Consider the following 19,208-nt stretch of genomic DNA (forward strand, 5'->3'; position numbering starts at 1 on the left):
TAGATTCGGCGACCCCCCCCCCCTTCCAGACATGCTTTAGTAATTGAAAAATGAGTATTAGAAAAATGGTCACACATAGAAAGTAAAAAGTCTTTATTGCAGGTGAACTATTTGAAATCAACTAAAGTGGGAAAATTGTTGAAGGTGAACAAACCCTTTAAGTGTCTTATATCCCAGATCAGTTATTTTTCAACCAGATGAGAATCAGTCTTTTTTGTTTCCATTTGAATCTCCTGTCCTGTCTTTTGTTTGTTTAACTGCCTCTCCCTTTTATGATGAAATTTGCCATTTATCATTTTATTCCTAAACGCACAAGACAGTTATCTACTATGTAACATTTTAGCGATAGATGATCTGTCAAACTGATCAACTGTAAAAAAAAAAAAAAAAAAAAAAAAAAAAGCTTCCAATGATACCGACCCACTTTAGTACATTCGGGGGACTGGCTGCTTTTCAGTGTTGGACTGGGGAGCCAGGGGCCCACCAGAAAAAAACCTTAAACCATGGTCCATTCTCCAAGCTATTTTTCTTCCACTCCTCACTTAAAGGGATACTGTCATGGGGAAAAAAAAATCTAAATGCATCAGTTTATAGTGCTGCTCCAGCAGAATTCTGAATGGATATCTGTTTCTCAATATAGCAAACAGATTTTTATTTTATATTTAATTTGGAAATCTGACATGGGGCTAGACATATTGTCAGTTTCCCAGCTGCCCCCAGTCATGTGCTCTGATAAACTTCAGTCACTCTTTACTGCTGTACTGCAAGCTGGAGTGATATCAACATTACTACAGAGATTCACTGGCCCCTGCATTGTTCACACCTGTAATCCCCCTGGACTGTTCATACCTGTAAAGCTCTGGACTGTTCACACCTTAGAATGTAAATGCCCACATTGTTCACCTGTTCACACATCAGACAAACTACTGGAGACCCACCGGCACTATGTCACTGCTATATCCTGCTCCATTCTGCCTTCCCTATTCTCCTTGTGTGTGCTATACTCTGCCTGCACTATGCTTCCCATGTGTGCCATATTCTGCCTGCCCTATGCTCCCTGTGTGTGCCATGCCTGTGGGATATAAGCCTTTTAGGGGTTTGTTCTGGGGGTTTGTTAGCATTTGGGAATTATTATTAGGGGCTCCTAAGGTGTTTAGGTGCTGTGGGGTTGCTGTGTTATCCTTAGGGGAGGAGGAGGCCTATGGATTTAAGGTTATATCTTAATATGACTTAATTTTTTCACATATGATTGATAAGTGATATCCCTGCAGCAAGCTTCAACCCTTTGGTTTTTGGCCAGGGGTCAGCAACCTTTACTATCAAAAGAGCCATTTTGCCCCTCTCCCACTAAAGAAAAATAGTCTGGAGCCGCAAAACATAACACAGCTTATAAACTTTTTTAACCTTTTTTTTTTAAATTTTAACTGTTACAACAACAGAATACAACAAACAGAAGTGCAGTGTGCATATGCAGGGCTACTTTGAAATAAATTAAACACTGAATAGCCCTATTAAATGCTAGTGTTCTCATCTGTTTAATGTGACTTCTGTTTCTGAAGCTCCATGCTGATCGTCTCTCTCTCTCTCTCTTGTCTTGAGTGTGTGACCGCAGTTAGGACCATGATGAATCATCTTGCTGTGGCTCATTCTTGCCTCTCACTCCTGGGACGTCTATACAGCCCTCGCACCTGCCGGCGGCTTCTTGAGTGTGCTTACCGCGGTCGCACACTCAAGAAGTCACCAGTAGGTGCGAGGGCTGTAAATACGACCTGACAGGCAAGACTGAGCCGCAGCAAGCAGGATGAAAAGCCGCATGAGGCTCTAGAGCCGCAGGTTCCCTACCCCTGTTTTATGCTGTGCTACCACCATATGGACATGGTCTTGTGGTAACATGGGTGTGGTTTAAAGTGGGTGTGGTTTAAAAACAGGGAGTGGTTAACACTGTCTTCCATTATCCACCTTCCATCATGTAGGCCAGAAAAATTCCGGCCTTTGGTACCACAAAAGTTGAACAGCACTGCTCTAGGGTATGGTAAACAGTATAAAGAAACGTCAAACTATTTTGTTCACTGTAGGAATTTTTTATATGATGCCAAAGAATTTTGATCAAATCTAAAACACATTTTCCTTGTAGGTTATAATTCCCATCTGCTGACAACAGAAACATTTTAATCAATAGGACAGTCTTATTTAAAAAGGTCCAGTAACACCAAATAATTAGTGTGTTTCTGTATTTAAATATATTAAATAATATAGTCCCATCCTTCACTGGTACAAGCTTCATGTTTACTTCAGAGGTATGAAAATAATTTCTATAATTAAGCTGCTGTATAGTCATTGGTGGTCACAATTTAAGTTGAAATAAGGCAACATGGCACATGTTTACATAACAAAAAATAGGCAAGCACAGCACAATTATAATGGTTTTAGTATTTAACCTGAAATACAGACAGTGGTCTTATGTCATTCATGGGTCTCTTATAAAATTTAAAAAAATGAAATTTGTTTCCAAGAATGTTTCAGTAAGCGCTGACTGGACAGGTAGAAATTTTAAATGTTAAAAAAACTTGAATGAATGTTACTTGTCCTAAAGGATTAGGTGTGTACATAATGTTGTTTCATTTTTTGCAGCAAGATGACCCTTGCTTTGCATCCCAAAGTCGTGTGTATAATGATATTGGAAAAGAAATGCTTCAGCATGCCTTTGAAGGCTACAATGTATGCATATTTGCCTATGGACAGACAGGAGCTGGTAAATCCTACACCATGATGGGTAAACAAGAAGAGACCCAAGCTGGCATCATCCCACAGGTATATACTTTGCAGACACTGTATTTTGTATTTTCTTTGATTTGTTTTTACTAATGCTATTCAGAGTTACTTTTATAAATGCATATATTTTTTATCCAAGTGTCTGTGAAATTTGGGCTCTTCAAATTTTGATGAATGTGAAGTAATACAGAGCCGGTAGCAGAGATTTTATTGCCATCACACGTAGAGGATATGAAATTGCAGTATACTCTTTAGCCTTTACGTCATAGGTCCCCAGAGTGTAGGGTTGGCTGCTTATAGAGGGCCTAGATGATGGAAGGAAGCATATTGGAGGTCAGTTTTTTTGGAAGGGCATCCTGATATTTTTTTATACAATACCTGTATACAGTATCTGTTTGAATTTCATCTATCTTGTGATTTTCTATCTCTGTCTATGTCTATAAAGGGCCAACAGCTATAATAATACATAGCTGGCTGCTTTGTTGCTCTCTCTCCTTTTCTGATTTTGAATCTGCTCCCCTTTGCTGAGGACTTAAATTGGTACTGACAGCCAATAAACATTTTATTAAACCTGCCATTGTGCTTTAATTGCTATCCGCTTTTAATTCCTAAAATCTGCAAAGTTTATTCTCTTTACCATTATCATAGCATCAATGACAGAGGTGGGAGGATTAGAAACAGGCAGGCAGGTATGTGAAAGTTCATGCCAGCCTACTTTCTAGTAGGGAGAAAGACCCCTTTGAAGTAGGCATGCTCCAGAAAGTTTAAGCATGCCTGCTATCAAGTTATCTGTATGAGGTGGGAAGAGGAAGGGAAAGCCACATGAAGGAATATTAGGATCCTTCCAGTTTGAGGTTCTCCTTTTGACAGACAAGGAAGCTAGTCGGGTTGCCAGACAGTCAGGTTCAGGAACTTCAATAGGATTTATTTAAAGAAGCAGAACTTTCAGGAAAAAACGGTCATTGTGACCTATAGGGAGTAGATTTATATTTTGATAATAACTTTTTGGTGTCCGTATCACTTAAAACTGCATGTTGTTGGCGAAAGTGCAGGAAGATGAAAGTTACAGGTCTGAGAAAAATGTAAAATGACTCTGCAAAGACAGTTTATTTTACTTTTACTGTGAAAATGATATCCCCAAACAATGTAGGTCTTAAACTACTCCTATGTAAAACCCTGCTTTATCTAAATAAGTCATTACATAAAAATCTACTTTTTTAGAGGCATGTACCATTGAGTGGTCCTAAATAGAAAAATGCTATTTTAAGTATGGGATCATACTGTCCACAATTAGTGGACAGCGTTCTGTCTTTTACTCCCACACTCTTTCCTGTTATTGTTAGCGCTGCATTATTTCTGGCCAGGTGATCTGAGGGAACACATGCGCCATCCCAAAATGGTGACTCAAGGTCCGTATTCTGTATGATCTGTATTCGTAACAAATGTTAATGGGCCACTTAATATGACATGAACATTCTGTTGGCTAAGTATTCATTCTAGGGGTATAATTTTCCTTTAACGCTGTGACATGCAGTAGGAGATAGTCAAAAGTGATGTGAAGTCATGCAGGAGGAGCAGAATAGCTTTCACATACTTTGACAGGCAGAGGGGAGGAAAAGCAACTTAAAGTTGTGTTTGGACAGCACTTTTGATTCTTGATACTTTTTTCTTTAGCTCTGTGAGGATCTTTTTGAAAAAATAATTGACAACAATAGCGATGAAGTTTCTTTTTCTGTAGAGGTAAGTTTTACAAATTATTTTTGCCTGATATTGTGAACACAATATAAATATCATATAAATATGACTAACCATAGGTCTTATGTACTGTGAGAGACAAGTGAATTGCTGTAAGTGTTATTACAGCGACGGGATTTCTGTAACGTTGCCAAAAAATTATATATATATCTAAATAAGAAAGAAAAAATAAATAATTTGCCTGATTTGGTAAAATAAGAGATCTGAATCTTTCATGTTTGTGTCTTGATATTCCCATACTAAGATTGCTAGTATCAAGCAAAATCACTTACCACAATTAAATTTAAAGAATTATCAGAACATATACATGAGCAATAATCCAGATAAAAAAGCGACAGGAGTGATGACCCTAATACACAAAGATCTACCATTTAAATTAAAAGAATATAAGACGGATAAGGAAGGTAGATATATAATAGTGATTGGGAGTTTGGCGAACCAAAAATGTACAATTGCTAATGTGTATGCCCCAAATAGTAAACAGACCCACTTTTTAAAAAGGTTCTTGCAAGACTTGGAAAAATATAGGGAGGGGCTAATAATAATGGGTGGAGATCTAAATATAACAATGAACCCCTTGATAGATTCCTCCTCGGGCAAAACCAATATTTCATACAAGAGTTTAAAAACGATAAAAAGAGCATTAGCAGAAGCCCAGTTAGTGGATATATGGAGGATCACAAATCCGCAAAAAAGAGACTATACACATTTTTCCAAAAAATATCAAGTTTATTCTCGTATTGATTATATTATGGTTTTACAACAATGGACCCATATGTTTACACAACCAAAAATAGCAACATCTATAATATCAGACCACTCACCAATATTAGTCAGCTATACGATACAGGGAAATGGCAAAACAGAATATAATTGGAGATTAAACGAATACTTATTACATAATGAAAAAAATAGAGAAATAATTCGAAAACTGATAGAACAGATAATAGAGAACAATAATACCCCAGAGGTCTCACCGGCTACCTTATGGGAAACGTTAAAATGTGTGTTAAGGGGCCATCTGATAGCACTAGGGTCGAACCTAAAGAAAAAAAGAGAAGAGGAGATTCAAAACCTAATAAAAGATATAACAGATTTAGAACAAACACATAAAGAAACAATAGCACGTAAAACGTTCAACATATTGGAAGCTAAAAGAATACAATTGAAGGCATTAGTGAACCATAAAATGAAAAAAGCTTATTTGAGAACAAAACAGAATTTTTACGAGTTCGGAGATAAATGTAATAAACATTTTGCTAATCTTCTTAAAACCTCGCAATCCCATAATAACATTTTAGCCATAAGAAATACAAAAAATAAGATATATTATGATACGAAGGGGATAGCAGAGACATTTAGAGAGTACTACCAATCTCTCTATAATATAAAAAAAAAAAAGAATGATACGATGAAGAATCTAGAGGAGATGGAAAACTTTATTAAAGAAGCTAAACTGAAACCTCTGACACCAGAAGAAGCAACAGAGTTGGAGGCCCCTTTTCTTGATAAAGAAATAGAAGAGGCAATTGAAAACTTGCAGATAGGAAAAAGCCCTGGACCAGATGGATACATAGCATCATTTTATAAAATATTCAAGTCAGATTTAACACCTTTACTAGACAAATATTTTAACTACATATCAAAAAGCAATGGCTTCCATAAACAAGCTCAAGAAGCACTAATAACCATAATACCCAAACAGGATAAAGACCCCCAATTATGCTCTAGTTATAGGCCTATCTCACTGATAAATTTAGATATGAAGCTCTATGCCCAGATACTAGGAAAAAGAATGAAACAATACTTACCGCAGTTGATACACAACGATCAAGCAGGATTTATTCCTAAAAGAGAAGCAAAGGATAATATAGCAAAAACAATATCTTTGATACAACATGCAAAAAAATCCCAGATTCCAATGTGTCTATTTTCAATAGACGCTGAAAAAGCGTTCGATAGAATATCATGGACATTCATGGAAAGAACATTGGAAAAATTTGGGTTTGGGGAAAGGTTTAGACATAAGATAATGGCCCTATATGATAAACCTTCTGCTAAACTAAAAATTAACGGAACCCTCTCCCAGACGGTCATGATACACAATGGCACTCGCCAAGGATGCCCATTATCACCCACACTGTTTTTATTAGTGATGGAAATTTTATTGGCGCATATAAGAAACAATAGAGATATTGCAGGGTTACAGGTAAAGAGCAAAGAATATAAAAGTGCAGCATTTGCAGATGACCTTTTATTATTTACAACAAATCCTAGGGTAACATTACCAAACTTAATGAACTTGTTTAACCGATTTGGGGAAGTTTCAAACTTTAAAATCAATTTTTCCAAGTCAGAGATCTTGAATATAAACATGGAGAAAGAGACAGCGAAGCAGATCAAAGAAAATTTTTCATTTAAATGGTCAAATTCTTATATAAAATATATAGGGATAAAACTGAGTGGTGACCTGGACAGAATGTACCAAGATAATTATGTCCCACTGCTAACAACTCTTCAAAAAACAATTAATAAGTGGAAAAATATCAAGATCTCATGGCTTGGAAGAATTCAAGCTATTAAAATGATGGTAATGCCCAAAGCATTATTCCTTTTACAAACTTTACCAATAGTGTTACCCCAATCTTTTTTCAAATCAACTAGAACTCTCTTCACAAAATTTATATGGGGAGGGAAAAACCCAAGATTAAGCTTTAAGACCTTAACAAAAACTAAAGAAGAGGGAGGACAAGGAGTCCCAGACCCCTATTTATATTACGTAGCAATCCACCTAGCTAGAATACTGAATTGGACCTCTAGGAAAGAGAAAAAAGATTGGTGTAAACTAGAACAGGATTGGAGCAATATACCTATAGAAAACCTGTTATGGGATGATAAATGGAGGGCAAATAAGCGAATAATACAACACCCCTTAATTAACGCTTCTTTGAAAATCTGGCACAGAACTAAACTGGATTTCCATATGACTGAAACCCCATATATATTACAACCACTATGCAATAACCCAAACTTCCCCCCGGGAATGGAAAAGGGTGCACTCACGAGGTGGGAGAAAAAAGATGAAAGATTTACTAGAATGAAGGATATGATGAGAGAGGGAAAGTTGATCCCACTAGAGGAGATACAAATAATATGGGGAAGACATCCTAGGGATATATGGGGATATTATCAACTCAATCATTATATGAATCTGAATAAGAATAAGGACTGGGACAGAGCATTAACATGGTGGGAACAACTAATAGAAGAAGATCAAGACATAACTAAACCAGTATCAAAACTATATAATAGATTACTGAATAGTGAAGGAAACACAACATGGCCATTTTGCCGACAATGGGAGGAAGAATTGGGTAAAACTATTCCATATGAGATCTGGAAGAAGATTTTTAAAAATGGCTTTAAAATAACAAAGGTTATGAAAAGTAGAGAAGCGATATATAAAATGTTAACTAGATGGCACTACACACCTGTTAAACTTAAAATGAATTCAGAGTCATCAAAGATATGCTGGAGATGCAATCAACAGGAGGGTTCACATGTACATATATGGGTAACTTGTCCCATACTTAAAGCTTTCTGGGATTATGTGTTAACAAGTATTTACAAAATAACTGAGGTGAAAATCAAGAAGGAGGATTACGCATTTATTCTTCTATATATAAACCTTGAAAGCTATAAGCTATTAGAGGACCCACTTACCTTCCAGCTGATACAAATGGCTAAATCCATAATTACTAAGACCTGGAATGCGAAAGAGGCGCCGGCACTTATGAACTGGGTGAAAGCTGTAGAGGAGATAAGGGAAATGGAGGAAATCACAGCGATAAAATATAATGATAGTGCTACTTATTGGAAGATCTGGCAGCCTTGGATCCGATATAGACAATCGATGGGAGTAGAAGGCGGTAGATAGATCTCAGATTAGAGGTTGGTAGATATCCATCTATTTACAAAAAAAAAAAAAAATGCCCAGAAGATATGAATATTGTGTAACAGCTTGCCAATATTTGAAAATGTGAGGTGTAATAATGCCCCCCCTTAATATCCTTCCCCTTTTTTCTTTTTTTTTTGTACCCTGATGTTTGAAAAATGTTTGAAAAATGCTAAATAAAGAATTTTAAAAAAAAAAGATTGCTAGGGAGAGGGGATAGATATTTTAAACCAAGCATACTAATAGGGTGAACTTTATAATATTTGATAATTCTTAAATATTTTGTCTCCCACAGGTGAGCTATATGGAAATATATTGTGAGCGTGTTAGAGACCTGCTGAACCCCAAAAACAAAGGAAACTTGCGGGTCAGGGAGCACCCGCTATTAGGACCTTACGTAGAGGACCTTTCCAAATTGGCAGTCACCTCTTACACCGATATTGCTGATCTTATGGATGCAGGCAATAAAGCTAGGTAAAACAAAATAAGCTGATCGCTTCCACTTTATTTTTTATGGCTTTTTCCAGAAATGTGGGTTTTTTTTTCAGAGGTTTTAAAGACTACTAAATACTCTATGCATGTGGTTGTATCTCGTATAAAAAACTGCCCTTGGAAGGCACTACAATACAAAAGCAACCTTTTTTATGGACCTGGCTTAAAAAAAAAAAAGGATACTTTGGCCCAAAATATCAGTCTTGACAGGTCTTTTTCTGCAGGTTTATAAACTGGAGATTATTATATAAGTATTGTAGTCATATGGTAACAATCTTAAAAGCCATGTTAATTAACAGATGTACATCTTTACCCTAGATGCTCATAATAAGTTGATATTTAGAACAGGATATTCTGAAATGAGTGTAGACCCTGCAGCTAAACTTCACAAACATGCTGAAGATGCTGACACACATACATTACCCCCAGTTATTCAGACAAGAAAATCACCTACCTATCTATGGCATTAACACCATACCGTGTGCAACACAACGTATCTGTTGTCTACCATGTCCCCTGTGCCATTTAGCCCTATTTTTCACTTGCTACACAGCAACTTGTTTATTTGAACTGTAGTTGTCTTTAAAAAGCAACCACACAGCTTTTACCAGTGTAAGGCAACAGTACACCATATTTCAATTACTTTGATACATTTTCATTTTTGGGGGTTACTGTTCTTTTAAAGAGCAAGTGACCCCAAGAAACAAAATTTGCCTAATAAAAGAAAACATAATTCTAAGCAATTTTCCAATATACCTTTACTAAATATTTTCAGTGCTTTTAAAGTTATTTGTAAAAAAAAAAACAAAAAAAAACTTTGCTATTGAAAGCAGTATTTGCCTTACTTTTTAAACAATGTTGCAAGCTTCTGAGTTCCCCAGCAAATACAGGTCTGTTTTGTCCTTCTGCCTAAAGGTGGCCATACATTGGCAGATTAAAGCTGTCAATATCGATCCTTAAGACTGATTCGACAGTTTATCTGCCAGTGTTTGGGGTTTCCGACGAGTCTCCCCGATCGATATATCTGGCCAAGATATTGATCGGGGAGGTTTGATTTTTTTTTTTTTGGCGATTGAGGACCGCATCAGCTAGTTGATGGCTTCTTTATCCCATTGGTGCCCATTCTCTTTGTTGTAACCCTAGGGCCGAGCGTTCTGATATCGCCCTGCCGTTCTTGGGCATATTGGGTAAAGATTCACTCGTTTGAACCCTATAACATTTTTTTTTTTGGTGGACATTCCCTTTAAGCCTGCTCTGTGGTGTTGAGTTTGCATGAATAATGGTTAATCGTGTCTATGCATCCACTAATACAAATTTAATGGGTAATACATTGCATCTGTGTCTAATCCAAAAGGCCTTTACCCCTGAATGTACTGTAGGGGATTGCTTTCTACAAATATAAAAAGTGGTATAATTTTTACTTAATGGTAAATATTTATAACCCCTTCCCCACCTTTTAGTGGCAGCTCTTGATTATGGAAAATTTTGAAAATCTATTTTTAGCCTTATGCTCCTCATGTGAAACTCTAACTCTATCATATCTGATGACAGATTTGTTCCAAGCTATGTTCCACCCATGTTGAATGGGCTTCAGTGGAGTCGGTAAATATTCTTAGGCATCTACATATTGATTTGACGTTCAGTTCATCTGAGGTAGAAGCACAAAAACACCTCATTAAATTATCAGATAAACTCCTTAACTCTAAAAATGACCACAGATGTGGTCCTCATAATCAGCTATGAAGAGTGGACCCTTTTTAGATAAAACAAGAATCCCTTACTAATTTTACAGTTGCTGAACTCATGCTTAACAGTGAACTAAACTATAACTCATATGAGACTATATAAAAACACAATAGCAACATCTGCAATGGAGCGCAAATACTTAATTAGAATCTTGTAGAAACTCGTCATTTAAACCTCAGACATTTTTGTTTGATTTGCTTTTTGTTTTTGAAGTGTATGGTATCGCTATTCCTAGACTGAAAGATCTCAGAAGCCTAGAAAGAAGTTTATAGATTACTTTTGAGTCTGCAAAGGGTTTTAAAAAGTTTGTTAAACAATTGCACATCAATCATGCTGGTCAGAGAGGAGGCCCTATGAACTGCCATCAACCTGCAATTACATGAAAAGTTCTGTAGCTGGGAATTTGTCACAAGTACTTTGTGACAGCAGTGCTTTGTGATTAGCACTTCTCTTCCCCTGCTGATGGAGAAACTCTGCCAGAAAAAAAGTCAATATTTCCTTTACCTTATGCTATTGACATTAAGTTCATACACTTGTCACCGCACAGGGCCGGTCTTGTCAACTACGGGGCACAGTTGGGACCATTTTGGGGGGGGCCCACTAGACAAATTATTTCTGGCTGGCATGGAGCGGTTGTTCACTTTCCCAACTCCTTTTTCAGTTCAGTTGGTTTCAGGTATTACAAGAGATACTTTTTTCAATTTCTGTGTAATTTTTATATTTAACTGTTTTTCTCATACTCAAGTTTGACGTGCATTTTTTACCTTCTTACGTCTCCCTGAGGCTGCTGGGGCTGGGAGAATTCTGACTACCTAAACATTTCTAATTTGATACATTGATAAGTTTTGGTTCTGCTGAACATAATTTAATTTGTTCATAACATTTCATTAAAGGCAACTGATATAATTGATACAATAGTTGCTAATATTCCACAGATGCTGCTGAGAAATGTATCAAATAATGTAGCAAATTAAAACAGTTCAGAGTTTGTCTGCATCTTGATATCTGAGATGCCAGCCAGAAATTCCAGGTAGAGGAACATTCTAAACTTCAATATTAGAAAAAAGAAGAAAAAGATTTAGATATACCCTTCATTAATTTTATTTGTTTTGGATTGTGTTGTGCAGTTTACTTATGCAAAAGTAGCAATGTCTGGTGTCATAGATTTCTTTAATAAAAGTTTTTTTGAAAAAAAGAAATGGAAAGCAGTTGAAAAGAAAAACTTTATTTCTGGTTGTTCACCTCCAAACACTTTTTCCAGTGCAGTTGTTTTCATATTGTTCACCATAAACAAAGACTTCTTTTCAATTACTTTCCATTTTTTATTGTTTTCCCAAAATTGTAATTTAATGTTCCTTTCTCTGGAGTTTCAGTCAGTCAGGCAGCTCAGTGATCCAGGAGCAGATTCTTAAATGTTACAATTAGCTACATTTAATTGATATACAGTTGATACACTCAGGAGCATCTATGGAATATTAGCAACTATTGTATCAATTCAACAGCTACCTTTAATGAAACTCAAGAGATTCTTCTCAGCAGGGACAAAGTTAACAAATGTATCAATTAAATGTATCAATTTAGAACAGTTAAAGCGTCACCCCCCCCCAACAGCTGGTTTAGAAGGTGAAAAATGAAACGTTACATTTCAATATTAGAAAAATAGAAAGTAAGTGGAAAAAGTCCTTATTTCTGGTGAACACCCTGAAACCAACTGAACAGAAAAAAAAAAGTGTTTGAAGGTGAACTTTAAAGTGTTTAGAAGGTTAAACAACCACTTTACTTTTTGCCAGCTAAACAGTAAATGATATGGATACTATTCAAATTAATTTGTTGTAAGAAAGAAGAGACTGTTCTAAACTTCCCCTGTTTAGGAAAGACATTGGAAACCTCAATTTTCTCACACTTTTTTCTAAACGGGGAACTTCAGAGCGCTTCTCTTTTGATAAGACTGGGTTACGGTCGCAAACTGACTAGCATGTGGTGCTGTTGTAAATAAAAAGTAGTTTATCAACAGTACAAGTGTTCCTTAGGATCTAAATTGCAAAAGTAGAATAGCACTCTGATCAATTTTACATTCTTATTTTAAAGGTTTACTTATAATATAGTAATAAATGTGTTGTTGTTGTTGTTTTTTTTGCTAAAGCAGAGCCAGAATGCTTTCAGAGCCACGTCTTGCATATTTTTCATGTGATATGTGTGTGTATTGGTATTCTTTGTATTGTATGGTGATGCATAATCATTATTTTTCAACTTTCCTCAGGACGGTAGCTGCTACCAACATGAATGAGACCAGCAGCCGTTCCCATGCAGTATTCACTATTGTGTTTACTCAAAAGAGACTAGATCTAGATACAAACCTCTCCACAGAAAAGGTGAGAGATAATTCTTATTTAGATTGATAATACTGTCCATGGTAAAACACCGGTGCACGCAGAAGCTACCTTGTGTAATGAAAACTGTTACAGTGGAGCTTCAATATTTGTGAACCCTTTTGAATTCTCAGTATTTCTGCAGATATATGACCTAAACCATGATCTGTCCTAAACCATGATCTGTCCTAAAATTGGATAATGAAAACCAGATTTTTTGAGGAAAATTATCGATGTGTGACAAAAGTATGTGTACCTCTTGGATTATCTGTTCATTTTAACAGGGGGAAATTAGAGCCACGTGTTTTACTCAATGGCATGATAATCAGGAGTGTGTGCGTTCCCAGGTAATAGAACATATGAAAGAGTGGGGAAAACATGGAAAATGCTTGTGTAAGAACACTTATGAGTGATACAAGTCCTAAAAAGTAATTTGACAAAAAAAAACTATATACAAGCAGTCCCCCGGGTTACGTATGAGATATAATTTTGCCTTAAAAGTATTTACAGATGCTTTTACATTACCCATCTGATCCCCCCATGTTCCTCTCTGAGGGTGCTGCCACATTTGAGCTTCAGCAGTCTGTTAGCCTTAGAAACTCTAATTGACAGTTTAAGAAGGGACAGTCCTGTTGGCAAAACAGTCTGGTTTAGGAACAATTACTTACAAAATCAGAACTATCCATGAAAAATGATCAACATGAGATATAGATAACTTTTCATGTACATTAATATTTTGAATAATATTTTTTTAGTGTCAGTATCACTTTAAGTTGAATTTGTGTGTCAGTTGAAACCTATACATTTAATTATTAAATGCAAATTAGACAGAGGTCCGTCTTAAAATAGTATTTATTTTAGTGATGGGCGAATTCGCGGCGAATTTGCGCGATTCGCCGCCAGCGAATAAATTCGCGAAACGCCCGCGAAAATTTGCGGCAAAAATTCGCCGGCGTCAAAAAAAAATTTTCCCGAAAAAACGGACGCCGGCGTCAAAAACTATACGCCGGCGCCGTTTTGCAAATTTCTCGCTGTTTCGCGAAATTCGCTAATTTTTCGGCGAAGCGTAACAGCGCAAATTCGCCCATCACTAATTTATTTTTACCTTTCTATGCATATTTATTTTAACCTTTCTGTGCTCCGCAGTAGACAACATACACACTGGAGGGAATTGGAAAAAAGGTGGTTTATTAAAGCTAAATGCAAATAAAAGTCAAGCAAACCATAGTATGTTACTGTAATAGCCCCTGTCTGTAAGTGTGAGTCGTATGTAAGTCAGGTGTATGCAATTCGAGGACTCCCTGTATTTGTAAGGTACACTTTCTGAAGGATCCACCAAAGTCTGTTCATGCAGGAGCCGATACAACACTTCCAAATAAGAAAACATCGAACATTGTATATAGAACATAACTGTTCTGTTAGTTTGTTTTTTAATCTGACTTGTGTGCTAAGGATCAAAAGCAAACAGTCAAACAGTTTTGCCCTATGTGGCCCCCTATAAAGTTGCTGACTAAATAAGAGGTTAGAGAGCTGCAAAGGAGGAAGTGTTTTGGATATTATGTTAGACATCCATTCACTTCAGCCTTTATATAATACATTTTTGTTTAACTATATTAGAAACTTTTTGTTTCACACAAGTCTGTTTAGCTAGTTTTATTTTTACACAACTATTTCTTTTTTTTTTTTTTTTAAAAGATATTTTTATTGAATTTTCATACATGAACAACATAAATCATAATAAGACAAAAAAAAAAAAGAAAAAGAGAAGAAAAGGAAAGAAGAAGAAAAGAAAGAGAGCAGAGGAGGTGAGAGGTGCAGTACTACAATGAGAAACAGGCCTTTAAAACACATTCGGGCTATTAGTATTAGAATTCAATACCCACACCATCCAAATTGCTATAAATTTGTCTGTACACCCTCTGGACATATAAACCGCTTTATAATACGGAAGCGCATTGTTAACTAAGGCTTTCCACTCCTCCATCGTAGGCGTGGCCGGTCTATTCCACCGGAGGACAATTAACTTCCTTGCATAAAACATGAGCAATTGGAGCAGAGTTCTACTTTCGACGGAGTCAACCACCCCACCCGTGCATCCCAATAGTGCCAAACCAGGATCAGGCGGTATAGGCAAGACCAATACCTTGGAAATAAAGGAAAAAACATCTGACCAATAGCGAGTCAATTTGGAACTATTTCTTTAAAGGACATGTAAGCACTAAATTTTCGTACCGTGTATATAAGTTTGGCACATCTCCCCCCACCATTTGTACTGCATATATTTCCTCTGTTCACCAGCACCGTCACATTTTCCTAGAGGAAGTGAGAGAATCCAAAGTTAAGTGGATACTGAAGCCTATCATTTAACCTCTGAACAACCATAATGGCAGGTGCTTAATGATTTCAGATTTTTTCGTGGTCGGTTTACGTGTCCTTTAAGATACAAAAAGTATGTAGCTCTGGGAGACCTGAAAATATAAATGGGAGATATGATTTTTGTTTCTGACATTTCAGCTTCTGGAAACTGTCATCAGTGTTTCTAAAACTAAGGTAGCCACTTAATGCAATATATATTTAGAACTCTGAGATCAAAAACGAATTTATAATGGGTAAATATGCTTTTAAACACACAAATGTTGCTTCTAGAGACCCTAAAATATAAACATTATCGATTTCATTTAAAATACCTGGAATGATTGCATTTTATATGCTGTTAACATTTGCTTAATCATAATTAAAAAAAATATATATTAGTTTGGGGTTAACTTCAGAATGGGTAAATGTTTTCCCACCTGCCCCAAATTTTGACATTTCTGATTTGACTCTTAAACTATACAGACTCTTGGGGGGAGTGGCCAACCGGGCAGCAGCGTGGACGCACTCTAACAGTGCTCCTGGGCCACCAGGGTAATCTGCCCCATCTAGCTGGCATAAGCCGCCCTGCACCACTGCCACCGGCCCCAATACAGAGGGGAGATCATTCGCTCTCTGCTAAATAAGAATTGGCTGTCTAGACCCAGTAGTCAGAACGCGAGGCACGGCATATTACCGCACCAAAGCTGGGGCTTGATTAATAGCAGTCCCCCTGATCGTGGCCAACAGGAACTGCGGCCCCAGGCGAACCCAGCTGCAGCACGCAGGCAGAAGGTGGGGGAGAGACCCGGAGGAGGCAGCAAAGGGGTGAGTACTCGCCCCTCCGTGCAGATTCTGGCCTCGGAATTCACGGCAGCCATCTTCTTTCTTCGGAAATTTTCATGACTTTCTGCACATTCGCAGTTGTTCGGGACCAGAAATTTACTCCTACTGCACAAGCGTGAAAATGCCGTCAAGCCACAAAGATTACCGTAGAAGAAGAAAAAGATAGCTGCCGTGAACTCCAGAGCCAGAATCTGCATGGAGGGGTGAGTAAAGAATTAGGGGCATTTGCTTGGGGGGGTGGGGGGTAGGTAGGACAGCGCTCTCCACCAAACTGGAAGAAGTTAAAATTAACCTATCACTGCTCAGGGCTGACCTTCAGAAAATAAAAAAAAAATCTGCACTGACAAGCTAGATGACTATGAGAACTGCTAGCAGTGTAACAACATACGCATTGTTGGGCTTCCAGAAAGAGTGGAAGGCAATGACCTGGTGTCCTTTGCAGAGAAGTGGCTAAAGGACTCCTTCCCATCGGTCCCCTTCTCGTCCTTCTATGCAGGGGAGTGGGTCCACTAAGTACCAGGCAGGAGCCCCCCACCAGGATTCCCTCCCAGAGCATTCTTAGTTTGACTGCTGAACTACAGGGACCGGGATGCGATACTACAAGCCAACCGACAAAGCCCAGACATCATGATAGAAGGGAAGAAAGTGTCCATCTTCCCGGACTATTCTGCTGAACTGCAGAGGCAATGGGGCACATTCACAGCCGTCAAGCTCCGACTGCGGGAAACCAACCTAAAATATGGCATGATCAACCCAGCCAAGCTGAAAATTCAAACCGGAGACAGAACTACGTTCTTAACCTCACCACAAGAGGCAAGCGACTGGCTAGATGCTCGGGGCGCCCCATCCCCTAGAGTTAATCCCAACCACCCTAACTGAAAGGATGGGATCCAAAGCCGCAGCAGGTGACACTTTCCGGAATTACAGCCCAGGAAACATGTCAAGTGGTCCAGGCCAATAGGCAATAAGGGATTATTTGCTGCGCCTATATAGCAAAAGACTTAGTTACATATTTGCCACCATTGAACTCCCGTTTATATGCAATAGACACCAAAAGGCATGGGGGGAACAAATGCTCCAGTTTATACCTTTAGTTGGGCCATAGATTTAACATAGTCACCCCAGTCTGGCTATACTCCCCAAGGGGAAGGGTCAATCGCCTATCATAGGGAGTCCCTTTGAACTGATAATGATGATAAGGAGAATCTATGTTTGGTGTTAAATAGCCTGGACCACTGGCTGGAAATCCCCCTCCCCTGGACACAAAGGGGAAAGTGAGGGACTGTCCTGAGATGCACCTCCTGTTAATGGAGCTCAGCTCTGCTGCTGCACCAACACAGACCTGATAGATCTGATAAGACTGTCAACCCAGGTACTATGGAGACTTGAACTATTCTCCTGCGTTATATACCCCAAAGTTAACTGCCCACAGTTAACCACACCCCTGTTTACAATGTTATGGATAGAAAACTTGCCATGTTTTAAGGTCAGGTCGGATGTGATTTATGGGATGTTACAGGCTTATTGTTTATTTGTTGTCATGGTTACTTCATAGATATATTAAAAACTGTGTTACGATGTATACTCTAAAATTCTTCACTCGTCCAAAAGTGCTCCGAATCGATAGACATGGGGGGCCCACTTAAATGCCTTTCTTGGAACTTCAGGGGCCTGAACTCTAAGTTTAAGAGAGCCTTAATGTTTGATTACATTAAAAAAATATACCCCTGATGTCCTCTTCCTGCAAGAAATGCACTTGGTAGGTCTAGACTTATGGCACTAAGGAAGCCATGGGTGGTTCACACCTATCATGCCACCTTCTCCTCCTATGCCCCATGGCATCTCAGTACTGGTCTGCAAAGAGGTGCAATTTTAGATGGTAGACATAGCCACTGACCACTATGGCCGATATGTACTCATGGCATGCACAATATATAATCATAGCTAATATTTACGTGCTCCCACCCCTTGACCGCACATTACTGGATACCAGAATGGGAAAAATAGCAGATATTCCACCATCAACGATGCTCCTCACGGGAGACTTTAATGCTTTAGTAAACCCCCTGATAGACCTACTAACCTTGGGTCTACACATAATGCCAAAATTCCCCCTGCTGGGTCCAGGCTATGACCCTCACTGACATCTGCGCTGAAAAAACCCAGATAAACAGGAGTACTCATGCTTCTCGGCCACCTACAACACGCATTGACCTTGCCCTGTCACAGCAGAAATATTGCCCTGGTGGCCACGGTGGAGTACAGACTACTCACCTCTACTGGTAGAGCTCAACCTCACCCCAGGACCCTTTGGCGACTTAGCCCACTGTGGCTCTCACAATCCAATGTTATGGAAGCAAACAAGGCAGCCCTTACAGAATATTGGGAACTTAACCCTGGCACTGCAGCCTTTGGTGCTGTGTGGGAGGCCTGTAAAGCCACAATGAGGGGAGCACTTACTACAGCAATTAAAGGGGCCAGAATAGAGACTAATATTGAGTTGGAAGAAAGGCAGAGAATGTCAGCTGAGGCAGAGAGAAACTATATAGAAAAGGTGGGTCCTGACACACTCTGCACCCTCAGAGCAGCACAAATCGTTCTAGAAGAAACTAGAATCAAAATGACCCAATAGAGGCTATTGTATGCTACCCAGAGAACATTTGACCAAGGCAAAAAGAATGGGAAAATCCTAGCCTATCTTTCAAAATCCCAAACCCTAACTAACACTATTCCCAAAATTGTCTTCCCCCTCAGGTGTCACTGTAACAAACCCCTCCCAAATAGCCAACTCCTTTGCCTAGTACTATTAAAGACCAATATGCTACCAAAACCAATTACACAGCAGATCAACTATCATCCTTCTTGATGATGTATCTTTCCCAAACTTGACAGTGCACTCAGTTACCTCTCTAAATGCGTCC

At 38.3% G+C, this 19,208-nt stretch overlaps 1 protein-coding gene across 10 annotated transcripts in view; it reads left to right on the forward strand.

Annotated features, from left to right (window-relative positions):
• Positions 1-19,208, forward strand: part of kif1b.S (kinesin family member 1B S homeolog) — a 213,858-nt gene that overhangs the window by 35,494 nt on the left and 159,156 nt on the right. For all 10 annotated transcript variants that reach the window (XM_041571245.1, XM_041571244.1, XM_018227630.2 and 7 more), the window contains exons 4-7: positions 2,632-2,811; positions 4,447-4,512; positions 8,778-8,956; positions 12,981-13,092. In XM_041571245.1, the coding sequence (XP_041427179.1) occupies positions 2,632-2,811; positions 4,447-4,512; positions 8,778-8,956; positions 12,981-13,092 (537 nt within the window). The remainder of the gene's footprint in view (positions 1-2,631; positions 2,812-4,446; positions 4,513-8,777; positions 8,957-12,980; positions 13,093-19,208) is intronic.

Source organism: Xenopus laevis, chromosome 7S, assembly GCF_017654675.1.
Source record: "Xenopus laevis strain J_2021 chromosome 7S, Xenopus_laevis_v10.1, whole genome shotgun sequence".
In the NCBI taxonomy this organism is placed as follows: domain Eukaryota; kingdom Metazoa; phylum Chordata; class Amphibia; order Anura; family Pipidae; genus Xenopus; species Xenopus laevis.